General features: G+C 58.3%; 3 protein-coding genes across 3 annotated transcripts; all 3 read left to right on the plus strand.

Moving 5' to 3' along the window:
* Positions 1-1,134: 1,134 nt before the first annotated feature.
* Positions 1,135-3,824, plus strand: KCNA7 (potassium voltage-gated channel subfamily A member 7; the record flags this gene model as incomplete). The annotated part of the gene is made up of 2 exons (XM_080644202.1): positions 1,135-1,731; positions 3,009-3,824. Exons 1-2 carry the CDS (start codon positions 1,177-1,179, stop codon positions 3,822-3,824), a joined length of 1,371 nt encoding a protein of 456 aa, XP_080500328.1. The 5' UTR covers positions 1,135-1,176.
* Positions 3,825-8,372: 4,548 nt separating this feature from the next.
* NTF4 (neurotrophin 4) lies at positions 8,373-11,234 on the plus strand. Its single transcript, XM_080644488.1, has 3 exons — positions 8,373-8,461; positions 9,282-9,405; positions 10,323-11,234. Exon 3 carries the CDS (start codon positions 10,335-10,337, stop codon positions 10,965-10,967), a length of 633 nt encoding a protein of 210 aa, XP_080500614.1. The 5' UTR covers positions 8,373-8,461; positions 9,282-9,405; positions 10,323-10,334; the 3' UTR covers positions 10,968-11,234.
* A 2,179-nt stretch (positions 11,235-13,413) lies between these two features.
* Positions 13,414-16,100, plus strand: SAXO3 (stabilizer of axonemal microtubules 3; the record flags this gene model as incomplete). The annotated part of the gene is made up of 5 exons (XM_080644130.1): positions 13,414-13,569; positions 13,837-14,040; positions 14,141-14,284; positions 15,195-15,322; positions 15,789-16,100. The coding sequence occupies 5 exons, from the start codon at positions 13,414-13,416 to the stop codon at positions 16,081-16,083; spliced, it is 927 nt and encodes a 308-aa protein (XP_080500256.1). The 3' UTR covers positions 16,084-16,100.
* Positions 16,101-16,116: the final 16 nt, after the last annotated feature.

The following is a 16,116-nucleotide window of genomic DNA, read 5'->3' on the forward strand; positions in this document are numbered from 1 at the left end:
CACCACTCCCTGTCGCTGAAAGCCCAACTGATGGGGCTATTTTTATGCGATGTCATAGGACACCCGTGGCTGGAAGGCCATCGTCCGTCTGTCCTTCGGTCCCTTGGAGTGACCCTGCGACATCTCCCAGCCCACCCCCACCTGTGCCAAGCAGGCCCTGCCGCCTCTGGCAACAACGGAGGGCTACAGCTCAGGTCTCGCTGGTTCTCAGCATATCTGGCGGAGAACCCAGGTGGAGAGCCCCAGAGAGACCCTGCCGAGGGGACCGGGTGAGGGGCGCACCTGCTCACGGTTTGCAGCTGCTGGAGCGTCCCAGGGCCAGGCAACCACCGGGACAGTGGCGGAGCTGACCTAAGAGTGATGGTCAGAGAGAGACTCAGAGAGGTGACTCCGGAGACGGAGTCCTCCAGAGGCCCTGAGACAGAGACTCGCAGTACTTCAGGGAAAGAAAGACCAAAGGGTTCGCCCCAGAGAAACCCACGGACAGAGACACAGCAGGCTAAGAGATACTGAGAGAGGAGACCCAGCAAGAAAAGCAGAGAGACCTCGACAGAGGGGAGAGACAGAGGCCAAGGGAGACAACAGATAAACAGAGACAGACTCTTGAGAAAAAGAGTCAAAGACATAGATCAGAGAAACCAAGACACAGAATCCCGCAGAGCGGCAAAACTCAGAGAGAATTGCCCCATAAAGACACACAGACATACATTCCTGACAGCCCCAATCAAAGGCCTGGCCAGACGCAGACATACCAGAGAACGAGAGAAAGGGGTGGAAATTTGTGACTCCAACAGAGGGACTCAGGTGAGAGAGAGAGAGAGAGAGAGAGAGAGAGAGAGAGAGAGAGAGGCGAGGGACACACCCGGAAAGACGCAGGACAGAGGTCCTGGGCTATGGAAAGGGGATCAGAAAGCGGGATAGACGCAGAGAAAGCGCAGCTCGGCGGTGGCTGGGGGGTAAGGGCGGGTGCCCCGGCAGAGGGCGCGCGGGTACCCTCTGCCCCGCCGGGGTCACGGCGCCCCCTCCCCCGCGCCCTGGCCGGAGGGCTGGGCTATTTTTACGCGTGGACATCGGACACCAGGCTGGGGCGGCGGCGGCGGAGGCCGAGGTGGGGCCGGGCCGGGTCGGGCGTCGGGGCCACACGTCCGCCCGCGGGTCACTGGGGCTGCGCGCGCCATGGAGCCGCGGTGCTCGCCGCCGTGCGGCTGCTGCGAGCGGCTGGTCCTCAACGTGGCCGGGCTGCGGTTCGAGACGCGGGCGCGCACGCTGGGCCGCTTCCCGGACACGCTGCTCGGGGACCCGGCGCGCCGCAGCCGCTTCTATGACGGCGCGCGCCGCGAATACTTCTTCGACCGGCATCGGCCCAGCTTCGACGCCGTGCTCTACTACTACCAGTCGGGCGGGCGGCTGCGGCGGCCGGCGCACGTGCCGCTCGACGTCTTCCTGGAGGAGGTGGCCTTCTACGGGCTGGGCGCGTCGGCGCTGGCGCGCCTGCGCGAGGACGAGGGCTGCCCGCTGCCGCCCGAGCGGCCCATGCCCCGTCGCGCCTTCGCGCGCCAGCTCTGGCTGCTCTTCGAGTTCCCCGAGAGCTCGCAGGCCGCGCGCGTGCTCGCCGTCGTCTCTGTGCTTGTCATTCTCGTCTCCATCGTCGTCTTCTGTCTCGAGACGCTGCCCGATTTCCGCGACGACCGCGACAGGCCGGGGCTTGCAGCGGTGGCTGCCGCGGGACCGGTGAGGAGGCGGGGCCTCGGCGGAGAGGGGCGGGGTTTATGGGGAGATGGGCGGGCTCCGTGGGTCCCTGGCCTATCAGAAAGCGGGTTCAGGGCCGTGGGAGGCGGGGCCTCTCAGGAAGGTGGGATCTGGCTGTAGGTGGGCGGGGCACGGGGGTCTGGTAGGCGGACCTGGCCAATTTCAGGTGGGGCAAGGGGCTTTAAGGAATGAGCAACCCACGGACAGGCCTGTCAGCGGACTCCACCATTAAAAGCTAGGGCGCAGGTGTGCTTAATAGGGGCGGGGCCTCAGGATCGGAATAGAAGGACCCCTCCTATCAGAAGGCTGGGTTAAGGTAGGCGAGAAACCTGGCTTGAGGAGGAGGGCAGGAGTACCTGAGTACAGGTACATTAAGAAATCAAAGCTGGGGGTAGGGGAAAGCCTGAAAAATCTGGGGTCTGAGCGGCTCATGGTAACCAATGGGAAGGATGGACTGGAGGTGGTGAGGGTCGGACCTGAAGAAAGCAGCTGAGGCCCTGGCCCGTTTGCTCAGTGGTTAGAGCGTAGCCTGCGTGCTGATGGGTCATGGGTTCGTTTCCCGATTCTCAGTCAAGGGCACAAACCTCTGGTGAAGATTAACAAACCAAAAAGGAAGGAAGGAAGGAAAGAAAGAAAAGAAAAGAAAGAGAGAGAGGAAGGAAGGAAGGAAGGAAGGAAGGAAGGAAGGAAGGAAGGAAGGAAGGAAGGAAGGAAAAGAGAGAAAGAGAAAGGAAGGAAGGAAGAAAGGAAGGAAGGAAGGAAGAAAAAGAAGCTGAGGTGGCTGTAGACAAAGTGGTGGGTCCTGAGGGCTAGGGTAGGAGGAATCCATCCCAAACAAAGCCGGGAGCTGTAAGAGCAGGGGGCCCAGGGTTTGGCAGACAGAAAGGTCTTTGACCATTATAGCATTGTAGTCTGGGCTGGCTTTGGGAGGGTGGGGTCCAAGGGAGTGGGGCCAGGGGGAGTGGGGCCAGCTTAGGGACCCTCCCTGACTGGAGAATTCATGCTGGGGGCAGGACTGGAGCCCCAGCCATGCGTCATTTCAGGAGGCCCCGGCAGTGGATGAGGGACCATAGAGTAGCCAAGCAGGGATGATCCCGGGGTCCTGGAAGCGTCTATGACAGCCAGGTCACTGCTGGCCTGGGAGCAGCGGCTGTTGACCGATTTGTAGATAAGTAGTTGGATATTTAAACAACGAATATGGCCATTCCAGTGTGTCCCGGCCCTGGTGTGGTCCTCCCTGAACCCCTTCCTCCTTGCAGTTCCCCTCTCGGCTGAACGGCTCCAGCCCTGTGCCCGGACCCCCACCTCGCACACCCTTTGATGACCCGTTCTTCGTGGTGGAGACGCTGTGCATCTGTTGGTTCTCCTTCGAGCTGCTGGTGCGCCTGTTGGCCTGCCCGAGCAAGACGGCCTTCTTCAAGAACGTGATGAACCTCATTGATTTCGTGGCCATCGTGCCCTACTTTGTGGCGCTGGGCACCGAGCTGGCCCAGCAGCGGGGGGTGGGCCAGCCAGCCATGTCATTAGCCATCCTGCGAGTCATCCGGCTGGTGCGCGTCTTCCGCATCTTCAAGCTGTCTCGGCACTCCAAGGGCTTGCAGATCTTGGGCCAGACGCTCCGGGCCTCCATGCGCGAGCTGGGCCTTCTCATCTTCTTCCTCTTCATCGGCGTGGTCCTCTTCTCCAGTGCCGTCTACTTTGCCGAGGTCGACCGGGAAGACTCCTATTTCACCAGCATCCCTGAGTCTTTCTGGTGGGCAGTGGTCACCATGACCACCGTGGGCTACGGAGACATGGCCCCCGTCACTGTGGGTGGCAAGATAGTGGGCTCTCTGTGCGCCATCGCCGGTGTGCTGACCATTTCCCTGCCTGTGCCAGTTATCGTCTCCAACTTCAGCTACTTTTACCACCGGGAGACGGAGGGCGAAGAGGCCGGAATGTACAGCCATGTGGACACGCAGCCCTGTGGCCCACTGGAGGGCAAGGTCAATGGGGGATTGGTGGATGGAGAGGTGCCTGAGCTGTCACCTCCACTCTGGCCCGCCCCTGGAAAACACATGGTCACCGAAGTGTGAGGGACAGTTGAAGCCTGCAGGACCTCACATTTCCTTGGAGGGAGAGAGGGAGGGAGGGAAGGAGGGAGGGAGGGAGGGAGGGAGGGAGGAGGGGAAGTCATGGGGAGGGGTTGGGTCTAGGAAGAACTAGGCTAGGTGGTAATGAGTTGAAGAACACGGAGCCTTATTGGCTCTTGAGTTGTGGTTTGGTACTCCTGTAAGTACCTCCTTAGGCGGCAGTGAATGGCAATGAGTTACGCTGAGCTGAGCCGGGGGCTGCATTGGTTTGTACCACATTGGTTTCTGCAAGGCTGTGGGGCCTCTTAGGCTAGGGTTGAGATAGATTTGGCCACATGGTTCTGTGAGTTTCCTTGTTCTGGGTTGGGTTGGGTTGGGTTGGGTGGTGAGTCTGGGTGAGTCTTGTCCAACTGCATGTGCGGGATTCTGTGGTTTTATGAGCCCCCCTAGGGCCATGTTGGGTCAAGAGATGTGTCCACCCGTGGCATTGTTGGGACTGCTTGCGTGTTCATGCGTGGTGGTGTGGCGTTGAGACACGGTGGAAGTGGTGTGGCTTTGTGATTCTTCTGGGGCTATGTTATTTTAGGTTCTGTGAACTTGTGAGTCATGTAGAAGAGTCAAGTGATAGAATGTGAGCTTTCTAGGTCATGTTAGGTTAAGTCGGGTTGGAACGTATGACTGTATGAGTCTCTCAGGGTTCTGTTGGGTTGAATCGTGTAGTGTTATGTGGCTGGAAGTGTTCAGGGCTCCATGGACTTGAGCCACATTGAGTTGTATAATCATGTGAGTCTCGTAGGACCAGGTCGTGGGGCCATGCTGAGTTGCGTTACATTGACTGTGTCACTGTGAGTCTGGGAGAATGTTGGGTTGAGCTGGACTGTATGCATGAACTCCATAGGGCCATGTTGGTTGGTTTTGGATTCAGTGATAGCACCAAGGATACCAGCACTGAGGAGGAATCCTGCCTCAGGGAGCAAATATGGTGCTGTGGACTCTGGGAGACAAACTGAACTGGACACTCCCTCCATTCACCCCACACCTACTTCATTTTGCCATCGAAACCCCCTTACTCTCTGTCTTCGCCTACAGTTTTGCTTCCAGACATGACATCAGAAGCACAAGGGGAAGGAGCGAGGGGGAGTCACTGTACTCTGTCCCTACATGGTGGAGTGACAGAAACCCAGAGGAGGGGCAGACAGAGGCCTGGGGAAGGACAGAGGCTCAGAGAAAGAGAAACCCAGAGACGAGGAGATGAAGACACAAAGAGAGAGGAACAGAGACTCAGAGACAAAGACCCAGAGGGAGGGGGAGGGACACAATCCAAAGGAGAGGGAGACAGAGACCAAGAGTGGGGGATGGAGAGCCACAGCGGGGTGTCCGGCACCCAGAGAGAGAGAGAGAGGGACAGACACCCAGAGCTGGAGGCAGACCGGAGTACCCCAGAGATAGAGAACCAAAAAGGGGAAAGGCAGTGCCCCTGAGCCTGAAAGAGATGAGAATCCCACATCAGGGTGCCCCGCCCCCTCTTCCCACAGCCCAGGAAGGCTGTCAGACAAAGCAGGGAGAAGCCAGAGTCTCAGCGCATGAGAGCTCCCCAAGGTCAGGCACCCGTCACTGTCCCTGGGGCCAGCGCGGTGGCAGGCTGCCTGACCCCACGTGTCTTGTCAGCCTGCTGGGACGCACCGGACTTCCTGAGCCCACACAGCCTCACAAACAAGGAAACTGAGGCTCAGAGGGGAGGGTGTCACCCAAGGTCACGAGGCCAAACATGTTTAGAGGTCTTTCCGTCTTAAAGGGCATTTTGAGATGGAGGAGGAGGAGGAGGAGGAGGAGGAGGAAGAGGGTTAAATCACTAACACATATAGGGCTTCCTATGCACCAGGCGTCATTCAAAGTACTTAACCCATATTAATTTATTAAAACCCATCCAGTGGTTTGCAGAGTGTTGTTGTTGTTATTTTTAGCTATAACACCCCCCTTTTTTTGGTCAAATGGAATATTACTTAGAGGCAGCAGGGTGACGCATCAGAAGGGAACTGGTTTGAGGGGAACACACCTCTTTTTAAAAAATATATATTTTATTGATTTTTTTACAGAGAGGATGGGAGAGGGATAGAGAGTTAGAAACATCGATGAGAGAGAAACATCGATCAGCTGCCTCCTACACAACCCCACTGGGGGTCGAGCCCACAACCCAGGCATGTGCCCTTGACCAGAATCAAACCTGGGACCCCTCAGTCCACAGGCCTGTGCTCCATCCACTGAGCCAAACCAGCTAGGGCAAGGAACACACCTCTTTTTAAAAATATATATTGATTTTTATTTTATTGATTTTTTACAGAGAGGAAGGGAGAGGGATAGAGAGTTAGAAACATCGATGAGAGAGAAACATCGATCAGCTGTGGATGTGCCCGCAACCAAGGTACATGCCCTTGACTGGAATCGAACCTGGGACCCTGCAGTCCGCAGGCCGACGCTCTATCCACTGAGCCAAACCAGCCAGGGCAAGGAACACACCTCTTATGAAGTCCCTCTTGACAGCTCAGAATGCAGCTGAGAAACTCAGTTTGGAACCCCTATTTAACCCAACTACCTTTTTGTTGTTGTTAATCATCACCCTATTTTTCCATTGATTTTTATTTTTTTTGTTTTGTTTATTTTTTCTTTTTTTTACCCCATTGAGTTTTAGAGAGAGTGGAAGGAAGGGAGAGAGACACATCAATTGCTTGCTTCCCGTACACATTCCTACCAGGGCCAGGGATCAAGCCTGCAACCGAGATATGTGCTCTTGACCCGAATTGAACCTGAGACCCTTCAATCCATGGGCCGGGGCCGAGGCTCTATCCAATGAGCCAAACCAGCTAGGGCGACCCACCTACCTTTTCATACAGAGAGATCGAAGAAGGTACAGATTGTGGGAAGAGTATGATAAAGTTCGGAAATAATATAACCTTTAGGTTGTCACTTCTCTCTGAAATGGAGAGAGAGGCACATCTGGACAGAAACGAAGACAGGCCCCCTCATGGTGACAGACACGAGGCAGCGTCTTGGAGGCAGGCACAGAGTCCAGCACAGAGACCCGAAGAGGAGGAGACACAGGCAGAGAGGAACCGAGACCTGCAGAGAGGGACGGAGACAGAGGCAAAGAGTGACACCCACGGGGAGGAGCGGCAGCTGGGAAGAGGAAGGCAGTGGCCTGGGAGGGGGGTCGGAGGCCAGGGGGAGGACAGAAACCCAGAGAGAGGGGGACAGATCTAGAGAGGGGGACAGGAGCCAGAGAGAGGGGGCAACAGAGACACGGACAGAGCGGGGGACGGAGACTTTTGCCCAGTTCCTCCTCTGCTAATTCCTCAGTTGCTCTCCTGTGCTACCCAACCCGAGACCCGGAGTACCCTGGGGGCCCTCTGATAGGCCTGGCACATGCTGGGTGCTCAGGGGTGGGGAAGAGCTGGTGAGTCAGGGAGGTGACTCCAGTGGACACTCAAAGCCTGGGAAGCGCCCCTCCCCCACCCCAATAAACAACTGGCCGCCTTCTATGTTGCCTTGGCTGTGATGGGGAAGAGGAGAGGGGAACACCCTAGTCTGGGGACACCCTTCCTGCCACCTTGCCATGCTATATTTAGGCTGAGGGAGGGGTATGGGATGCCCTCCCCCTCCCCCCCCCCCCCCCCCCCGCCAAGACAAGTGTCAGCTTTCCCCTGAAAACAACTCTGGGGAGGGGTGAAGGCCTGGCCACAGGGCTGTCCTGGACTCCAACGCCCATCTTCCCCCTGTCTCAGGGTCTCTCTCTCTCTCTCTGGGTCTCTGTCGCCCCTCTTTCTCTTGGAGTCTGTCCCCTTTTCCGTGCCTCCTCCCCCCCCCCCCCCCCCGCCGCCCCGGTATCCCTTCACTTTCTTTATCTAAGGTCATTTTGTTCCCAAATCAAATCTATCTCCCAGGCCTATAACACCTTGAATTTCTCTTCTCTGAGCTCAGGACAAGACCCTCTCCCCAGTCCCCACCCAGGAAATTCCAGGAGAGAGGACTCTGTGGGAGAGCCCCCCACATCCACTGTCCCCCCGGCCGGGGGCCTTATCGCTGCCCAAGCCCAGCTGGTTAATGTCTGGCCTGGAGCTCCTGGGAGCGTGGGGATGAGAGCAGAGGGTGGGAATCTGCCTGGGGATTGACACTTAACTGGCTAAAGAATGCAAAGGGATCGCGGGCCCAGACTCCTGGTCTGCGGGAGGAGGAGGCTGGGGGTCCCCACTCCTGGATCTGAGGGAGGAGGAGGGGGCTGAAACTAGGGGAAGAAGGGGCTGGGGTCCAGACTCCTCCAGGGTCTGAGGGAGGAGGGGCTGGGAGCCCGGACTCCAGGGTCTGAGGGAGGAGGGGGCTGGCGCCTGGCCTCCTGGGACTGAGGCGGGTGGAGGGCTGAGCTAGCCAGGCTGGGCTCCCGAGGTCCCGGCCCGCGTGTGGAAGGCGGGATCCCCCGGCCCCTCCTCCGCCGTCGGGCGCCGCCCCGCCTCCGCCCCCGACCCGGGCCCTCCGGAGCGTGTGCAGCGAGGAGCCGGCGGGTGAGCGGGCGTCCCTGCCGCCAGCGAGCAGGAGGAGGAGCCGCCGCCGCGCCGGGGGAGCCGAGGGAGCCGAGGCGGGCGCCCCAGGTAAGAGCCTCCGCGCCTCCTCCTTCGGGATCCGGCGTCCCGGTCGCCCTGCCCCCGGGTAGGGAGGGACGTGGGCGGGGCCGGCGGGGGCGGGGCTTGGCGGAGGAAACTGAGGCAAGAGAAAAGTCCCCGATGAGCAGCGGGGGTTACCCCCCCGTGGAGTCGCCCCCAGAGGGGTCTCAGGAGTCCGGACCCCAACCTGAATCTTCTGGGAGTCCGTTTTTCTGAGTACCTGGGAGGCGGGGCCTTGAACTCCAGAACTTCAGGGTCTGAGGGAGGAGGGGCTGGGGGCCTGGACTCCTGGTCCTGAGGGAGGAGGGACTTGGGGGCCTGGACACCTGGTCCTGGCTGGGTCAGCATGCGCCCCTCTTCACACCCCAGCTTCCCATTCGGCATCTCGCAGCCAGGGCAGGCAGCCACTCCAGGTATGTGCAGCGGAAGGCTTGGACGGGCCCCGGCCTGTCCTGTGTGGGGAAAACATTCCAGGAAGCAGCCTCGGGGACCCAGGGCTTCTTGAGTGTGGGCCCTCAGGTACCCGGGTGTCCAGCCCGGCCCCACCCCCACCCTGTCTGAGAGATGAATGGGCCGAGGAGGATGTAATCTTTTCCAGCCTCTGCGGTCCCCTCTCCTCCCCCCATCTGCTTCCCATCCCAGCCAGGAGCCATCACCTGGGCAGGGAAGGGGCCTCTGGAAAGGGGGCGTGGCCTTGGCTGTTGGGTACCCTACACTTTAAGAGGAACACCGGGAAGGAGAGTGTCCAGGGGTTCAGGCCCCCTCCCCCACCTGCCTGTATGACATTCCTGTTCCCCTCTTCCTCTAGGTGGTTGCCCCCTTCCTCTCCTGAGATGTCAGGAAGGAGGGGGCCACCTGCGTCCCCCACAGGGGCCCCCTGGAGCCTGGGGGCCCCCAGCCCGGGAGCTCGGAGGCGGAGGAGGTGCTGACAGGTCTGGTAACCACCCTGTTCTCTCCACCTCACCCTTTCCCAGAATCACAGGCCTCCAGAATGTTGTACAGAAAAGGCAGTATCCACACCTCGCCTGCATCTCCCAGCCCCAGATCAGTTTCACAGACAGGGAAACTGAGGCCCTGTCTGAGAGGCAAGGGATTTTCTTGCCCTCTTAGTGGCAATTTTGAGCTAAAGTTGAATCTCTCTAGGATTTCAGAACTGGCCTTTCTCAAATTTTGGAACCTCAAACCTCCTCCAGGCTGCAGGACTTAGGGTTCCTGGGGGTTGTAGAGGCAGAATGGCCGAGTAGGGGTTGCTCAGACAGGGTTCCAGTTCCAACTCTGGCATTTGCTGGCTGTGTGACCTGGTACAAGTTACTAACCTCTCTGAGCCTGAATTCCCCCAAATTGTTGGCTGTTATTAGTAACTAGAGGCCTTGTGCATGGATTCATGCATCGGTGGGGTCCCTCGGCTTGGCCTGCACCCTCTTGCAATCCAGGACCCCTTGGGGGATGTGGGAGAGCCGGTTACAGCCTGATCCCCGCAGACCAGGCCGAGGGATCCCACCAGGCCTCTAGCATGCATATAAGATCTTCGGTTAATCTCTTTCTGCCCTCCCCTTCCCCCTTCCCTCTGAGATTCATCAGTCTGTCCCATGTTTCCATGCCTGTGCATTGAGCGTCTGCCCCCTGGTGGTCAGTGCACATCATAGCTACTGGTCGAATGATGGAAGGGTTGCTAAGGCTTTTATATATATAGATAATAGTAGGATAATCTGGAAGTTGGGCATTATTCAGCCCTAGAATATAGGTTCCACAAGGTTCTAGAACAAGGGCCTCCCTATGGTTCTGGCTTGCAGGTCCCCCCTAAATTATTACCCTGTTCTCTAACTCCAGCTTTCTTCTCCATCCTCAGGTGCTCAGCGAGATGCTGCCCCACCCTTCATGGTCCCTCCCCATCCTCCTCCTTTGCTTCCTCCCCAGTGTCCCAGTGGAACCCCATCCCCCACCCTCTCCACTGCCCCCATTTCCAGCCCCTGAGTGGGACCTCCTGTCCCCACGAGTGGTGCTCTCCAGGGGTGCCCCCGCAGGCCCCCCTCTGCTCTTCCTACTGGAGACTGGGGCCTTCGGGGAGCCATCGGGCAGCCCTGCTAACCGCAGTCGGCGAGGAGTGAGCGAGACAGCACCAGCAAGTCGCCGGGGAGAGCTGGCTGTGTGCGATGCAGTCAGCAGCTGGGTGACAGACCGTCGGACAGCTGTGGACTTGCGTGGGCGTGAGGTGGAGGTTCTGGGCGAGGTGCCTGCAGCTGGCGGCAGTCCTCTGCGCCAGTACTTCTTTGAGACCCGCTGCAAGGCTGACAACACCGGGGAAGATGGCCCTGGTGCAGGCGGAGGGGGCTGCCGGGGTGTGGACCGGAGGCACTGGGTGTCCGAGTGTAAGGCCAAGCAGTCCTACGTGCGGGCATTGACCACTGATGCTCAGGGCCGTGTGGGCTGGCGATGGATTCGAATCGACACTGCCTGCGTCTGCACACTCCTCAGCCGGACTGGCCGGGCCTGAGGCCTGTGCGCAGGAACTGGGCAAGCTGAGGAAGAAGAGCTGGATGCTGAGGGAACCTCAGGGGTGACCTGGGCTTCATTGTGGAAACTTGTTAAGTAGCCACAAAGTCAGCTCAATCTGTACAAGACAGGTGGTAAAAACGGATGGGGTTTTGAAGGATGAATAGGAGTTCTCCTGTGAACTCCAGGGTGGATGATGATGATGATGATGATGATAGCCTATATTTTCTGAGTGCCTACTGTTTAAGAGCTCTAATACACAACTTGTCAGATCAACTCTGGTGGATTTGAACATTGGAGGCCTTTAGCTTCGAAGTTGCTGCTATATGATCACCTAGCAGCTAGATCCTAGCTCATTATGGGGAAAGCGACAAGGGGGAAATATATCAAGAAGTGGGTGGCAGAGCATAAAAACTGGAACATGTAAGCAACTAACTGGGAGCTAGGACTCGAATGGGCAGTTTACTAGGTCAGATGGGGCAAGAATGCTGTGTTGTGTTTGTTTTTTGTTAATCCTCACTGAGGATATTTTTCCATTAATTTTCAGAGAGAGTGGAGAGGCAGAGACACAGAGAAACATTGATGTGAGAGAGACACATAGATTGGTTGCCTCCCACAAGGGGATTGAGCCTGCAATTGAGGCACACGCCCTGACCAGAATCGAACCCAGGGCCCTTCAGTCCATGGGCCAATGTTCTATCCACTGAGCTGGCTAGGGCAAGAATGCTCTGTTCTGACCTACCCATCACAGTCAGAACACAAGTAAGGATGAGTGATAGGAGGTCAGGATGCTAGAGAATTCAGCTCTGGTGGGGACTTGGAGTCAGGTTTCTACTACCCTTCCCTGTCTCAACTTTTATTCCACACTGAGAAAGAAATAAACTCTAAAAACTGTCCCGTTTGAGTAAAGCATGAGGTTCTGACAATTGGCCTGACCTCTGTGGAGGATCAGGGGTCATTTGCACACTGATAGGCCTTGAGTGGGCCAGGTAAGTCCAACAGGAGAAGGGACCCTAGAAGCCTGAATGAGAGGATCTGAAGGCAGTGTCAGTTTTCCCTGCCTGTAGAATGGGTTGGTGGGATGAGTTAGTGGGGCCTGAGGAGACAGAGGGCTTGACCAAAAGGTCTTTAAAGTGAGGCAGTGACGCCCTAGCTGATTTAGCTCATTGGATAGAGCGTCAGCCTGTGGACCAAAGGGTCCTGGGTTCGATTCCAGCTAAGGGCATGTACCTAGGTTGCAGGGTCCTCGGTCAGGGCTGGTGCAGGAGGCAACCAATTAATGTGTTTCTCTCACATCAGTGTTTCTCTCTGTCTTTCCCTCTCTGAAAATCAATGGGGAAAAAAAATATCCTCGGGTGAGGATTAAAGTGAGGCAGTGACAGGGGCAGACCCCACATCCTCAGGACACCCCTTCATGAATTACCACTCCACACCCGTTACCAACTCACAGACTTTATTTTAGGGCCAGCTTTCGGCGAAGGACATAGAAACCCTCACCCCCCACCATCACAGACTGGGTCCCCAGGAAGGGTGGGCGACAGGGCAGGGTAGGGTCTGGCTGTTTCTGTGGCTACATCTCTTCTCAGTCTGCACTTCTACTCTTTTTTGCCACGTCCCTGTCTCTTCTTCTAACTTCCGTCTCTTGTCTCTGCATCAGTAGCTCCCTTTCTGTTTGTTTCTTAGTCACCATCTCTCACCCATTCTTGCGTGTCTTTCTCATTCATCAAAGCCCTTTCTGCACCACTACCACCCTCCTTTTTGGTGAAGTCTTTTCCTGTGCATTCCTCTGTGGGTCCCTCCCTCTGCCCACCCCCATTCCCAGGTGGAAGTTTTCATTCAAATCAAAGGCAGTAGGACAGATGCTGACTCCGCACACACAGGGAAGGAGGGACAGCCTGCGTCAACTCCCCCCCCCCCCCCGCCCCCCATGGACAGGCCTGGCCGAGGGAGCAGGCAGTCAGCAGGGCTGGATCCCTATAGGAATGGGGGTGTTTTCCATGGATTTCCTGATGTGCTGGGTAGTGTATCCTCCTCCCCCACAGAGTCTCTGTTACTCCCTTCCTGGATCTCTGACCGCCCCCCCCCCCCAGGTTTATGTCCCCCTCTCTGCTGTCCCCTCTGTGAATTTCTGTCTCCCCCTGCCCAGGGGTCTCTGTCTCTAAAAGTCTAAAATTGAACTTCCAGTTCACCTTCCTCGGGGCCCCATTTCTGCCCTCCTGTCTGTCTGGGTCGCCCTCCCCACAACTTCTCTGAGGTTCTGTTGCCCCTCTTGGGGTCTCTGCCCCTCTCTGTCAAAGTCCATGCCCCTCTGTGCCGAGACCTTTTTTTCACTCTCCCCATCCACAGCCTGCAGGTCCTCCATTGGCTGGATTCAGCGAGGAGGGTTCTGTCACTATGGCAACAGCCACAACAAGCCTCCAGCTTGGCCAAAGGGCGGGGGAGGGATCATGGCAGGTCGGACCCAAGCTCTGCGCTATGGCGCTCCCTGGCCCCCCGTCTCTGGGACCGAGGATCCAGGATCCTGGCCCAACTGGCATCTCACCAGCAGTGGTGTCGCCCACCACATTATCCCATCCGTGCCCTTTCGCCCGCCCACTCTCCAGGTGAGAGGAGCCTGGAAGTCCAGACTCCTGCGTGTGAAGGAGGCGCGGGGATCCAGGCACCTGCAGAAAGAAAAGGGGAATGTGGCCTGGAGTCCTCCTAACTGAAGGAGGGGGGTCACGGAGTCCTGGGCCTGACAGACGAAGGGCCAGGAACCTGGATGCCTGGAACTGGAGGGAGGAAAGGGCTGGGGACCGCCCGGGAGAGATCAGGGCTGGCGGGCCGGACTCCTGAGTTTTTTAAGCTGACGTCCCGCGCCTCCTACCCAGTCCACGGTGGCGGAGCCCCTGCCCCCACCCGCAAAGCAGGATTTGCACATCTGGGCTTTCGACGAGGTCATCAGCAGATGGGAGACAACCTCTGGCTCGGCTCACGGGGTGCTCAAGACCCACGGCGGGCCCTATGCGCAGCCCAAGGTCCCAAAGCCGAAGGACCTCGAGCGGTCTGTGGGGATGAAGGATTTAGGGGAAAAGGTAAGGTTCTAGGATGCCGAGGTCCGCGGGGGACAGGGTTGAGGACTGCAATTCCGTCCCGACCACCCTCAGGTTGGGTCCCCGAATCGTCTTCCTGTAGCTCAGTCGCCAAGGCTGGCGCCTCCCGCTGACCACAAAGCACCAGTGCAGCGAGGCGCGGGCGCACTACTCCGCTTGGCCCGACCTGCACCTGCGCGCCCGGCCCCTGCGGTTCGCCGACCACCACCTCACCGGCGTTTCCCAGGTAGCGGAGGAGACCGCGTGGGCGCGGGGGTGGGGGGCCCGACTGGGACTCTGGGGCGGGGCCAGTATGAATTTTTAATCTGGGGGCGTGGCTAAAAGGGAGGCCTGGGACAAGTACAAAGACTGGGTAAGGGGGTTGGACATTTTGAGGTGGGGCCAGAAGGAGGAGGGGACTGAAGACCCGCAATCCCAGCTCTCTGGGGCTAATAACCTCTGGGGCGCAAGTAATAAATGTTGACGTGGGTTAGGAGGGTTTTAAAAAAATATGTTTTTATTGATTTTAGAGAGGAAGGGAGAGAGAGTAGAAACATCAATGATGAGAATCATTGACTGGCTGCCTCCTGCACGCCCCCAGGGGGCATCGAGCCCGCAACCAGGCCTGACCGGGGAATCGAACCGTGACCTCCCGGCTCACAGGTCGATGCTCAACCACTGAGCTACGCCCTTCGGGTAGGGGGTGGTTTTGAGGCTTGGGGCAGAGCCAGGAAGAGGACTGTACTAGGGGGCGGGTCTTGAATATTCCAGGACCAGGTGGGAGCCGGGGCGGGAGGCGGGAGGCGGGGCTAGGCTTTCTGCGAGGGGCTGAAGTTAGGAGGAATTGTTGGCCGAGGTGCGGCTTAATTCCTGTGGCGGGACAAGGAAGGTTTGAGTCTGGGGTCTGGCCTTTCTGTTGGATGGTGAGCAAAAAGCGATTGGGTTTTGGAGTTTCTGATTTGGGGAGCGAAGCTAACGTGCGCTGGCCTGCGATTGGCCAGAAAGGACTCTGATTCTGGGGGCGGGTGTGGAGGCCTGGTCCAGAGAAGAGAAGCTGGTGAGTCCGAAGGAAGAGGAGTTCTCAGTCTGGGACCCAAGGCTTCAAAAGGGACATAAAACCGCTTTCTTGGTCATTCCTCCTGCCTGTGCCTCCTCAGACCCTCATTCCCTGGAGGATGAGTCCGGAGCTGGCCGGCCGGCCTTTCATAGTATCCAACCAGGGCATCCTAGACCACTTTCAGCTCTACCTGACCACCGCTGCCGGGGACTTCCGAGCCTACGCGAAGTGAGCCCGAGTCCTCCATTGGCACCGCCCCCTGCACCCCCCCCCCCACCCCATCCTAGGCTGCTGGACCGCCCAGACCCCTGGTATGGGCTCCCCCTCTCTGACTTAGAACCAGGTGTTCAGATCTCAGCCCCTACCCTAGCGCTCAGTGTCCGCTCTCAGGAACACGAAGCCTGCGGAGGGATCTAGGAGCCGGGCCCTGACGATCTGGGGCGGGGTAATTTGACATTTGAGTCCCCAGATACTGCCCAAGGGTGAGAAAACCCCAGATTCCAGGCGTTTAAGTACCTGGAGGACCCAGGAATCCAGGCTAGGAGTCCCCAACCCCATTTTTTTCTAAGTGGTCCCCGACTCCTAAAAATATGCCCTTTCCTCAAAATGCAGGAGAGTTCAGGCCTGCTGCCTCCTCAGGACCCGAGGCGGGTCTGAACCCTCAGCCTCGTCCCCACCCTGCTTCCCCCAATAGGAAGGAGTTGTTACCCTCGGGCCATGGACCCCAGAAGCCGCCCTGTCCACCCTCCTGTCGGGTGCCCCGCGCCCGCCCGGTGACGCCTGCGGTGCCGCACCGCGGGGCGCTGTCTCTGGCGCAGGAGTCCTACAGCCTCCCGCTGCACCCGCTCCGCCGGCTGGACCGTTTCTACCCGCTGGAGCTGTCCTGGAGAGTCCCGCACAGGAACCCCGTGCCGGGCATCTACAACGTGCCGCAAGCCTACCGCACCGAGAGCTCCAACTACGGCAGCTCGAAGCCCGCCCTGGTCTGAGCGCCCCGCCAGCCGCCAGCCCCGCCGCAGACA

This window comes from Plecotus auritus (genome assembly GCF_963455305.1).
Source record: "Plecotus auritus genome assembly, chromosome: 10".
Lineage (NCBI taxonomy): Eukaryota > Metazoa > Chordata > Mammalia > Chiroptera > Vespertilionidae > Plecotus > Plecotus auritus.

Bases quoted from the DNA above. Each gene is read 5' to 3' on its own strand.
- NTF4 (XM_080644488.1), top strand. From the start codon at position 10,335: ATGCTGCCCCACCCTTCATGGTCCCTCCCCATCCTCCTCCTTTGCTTC.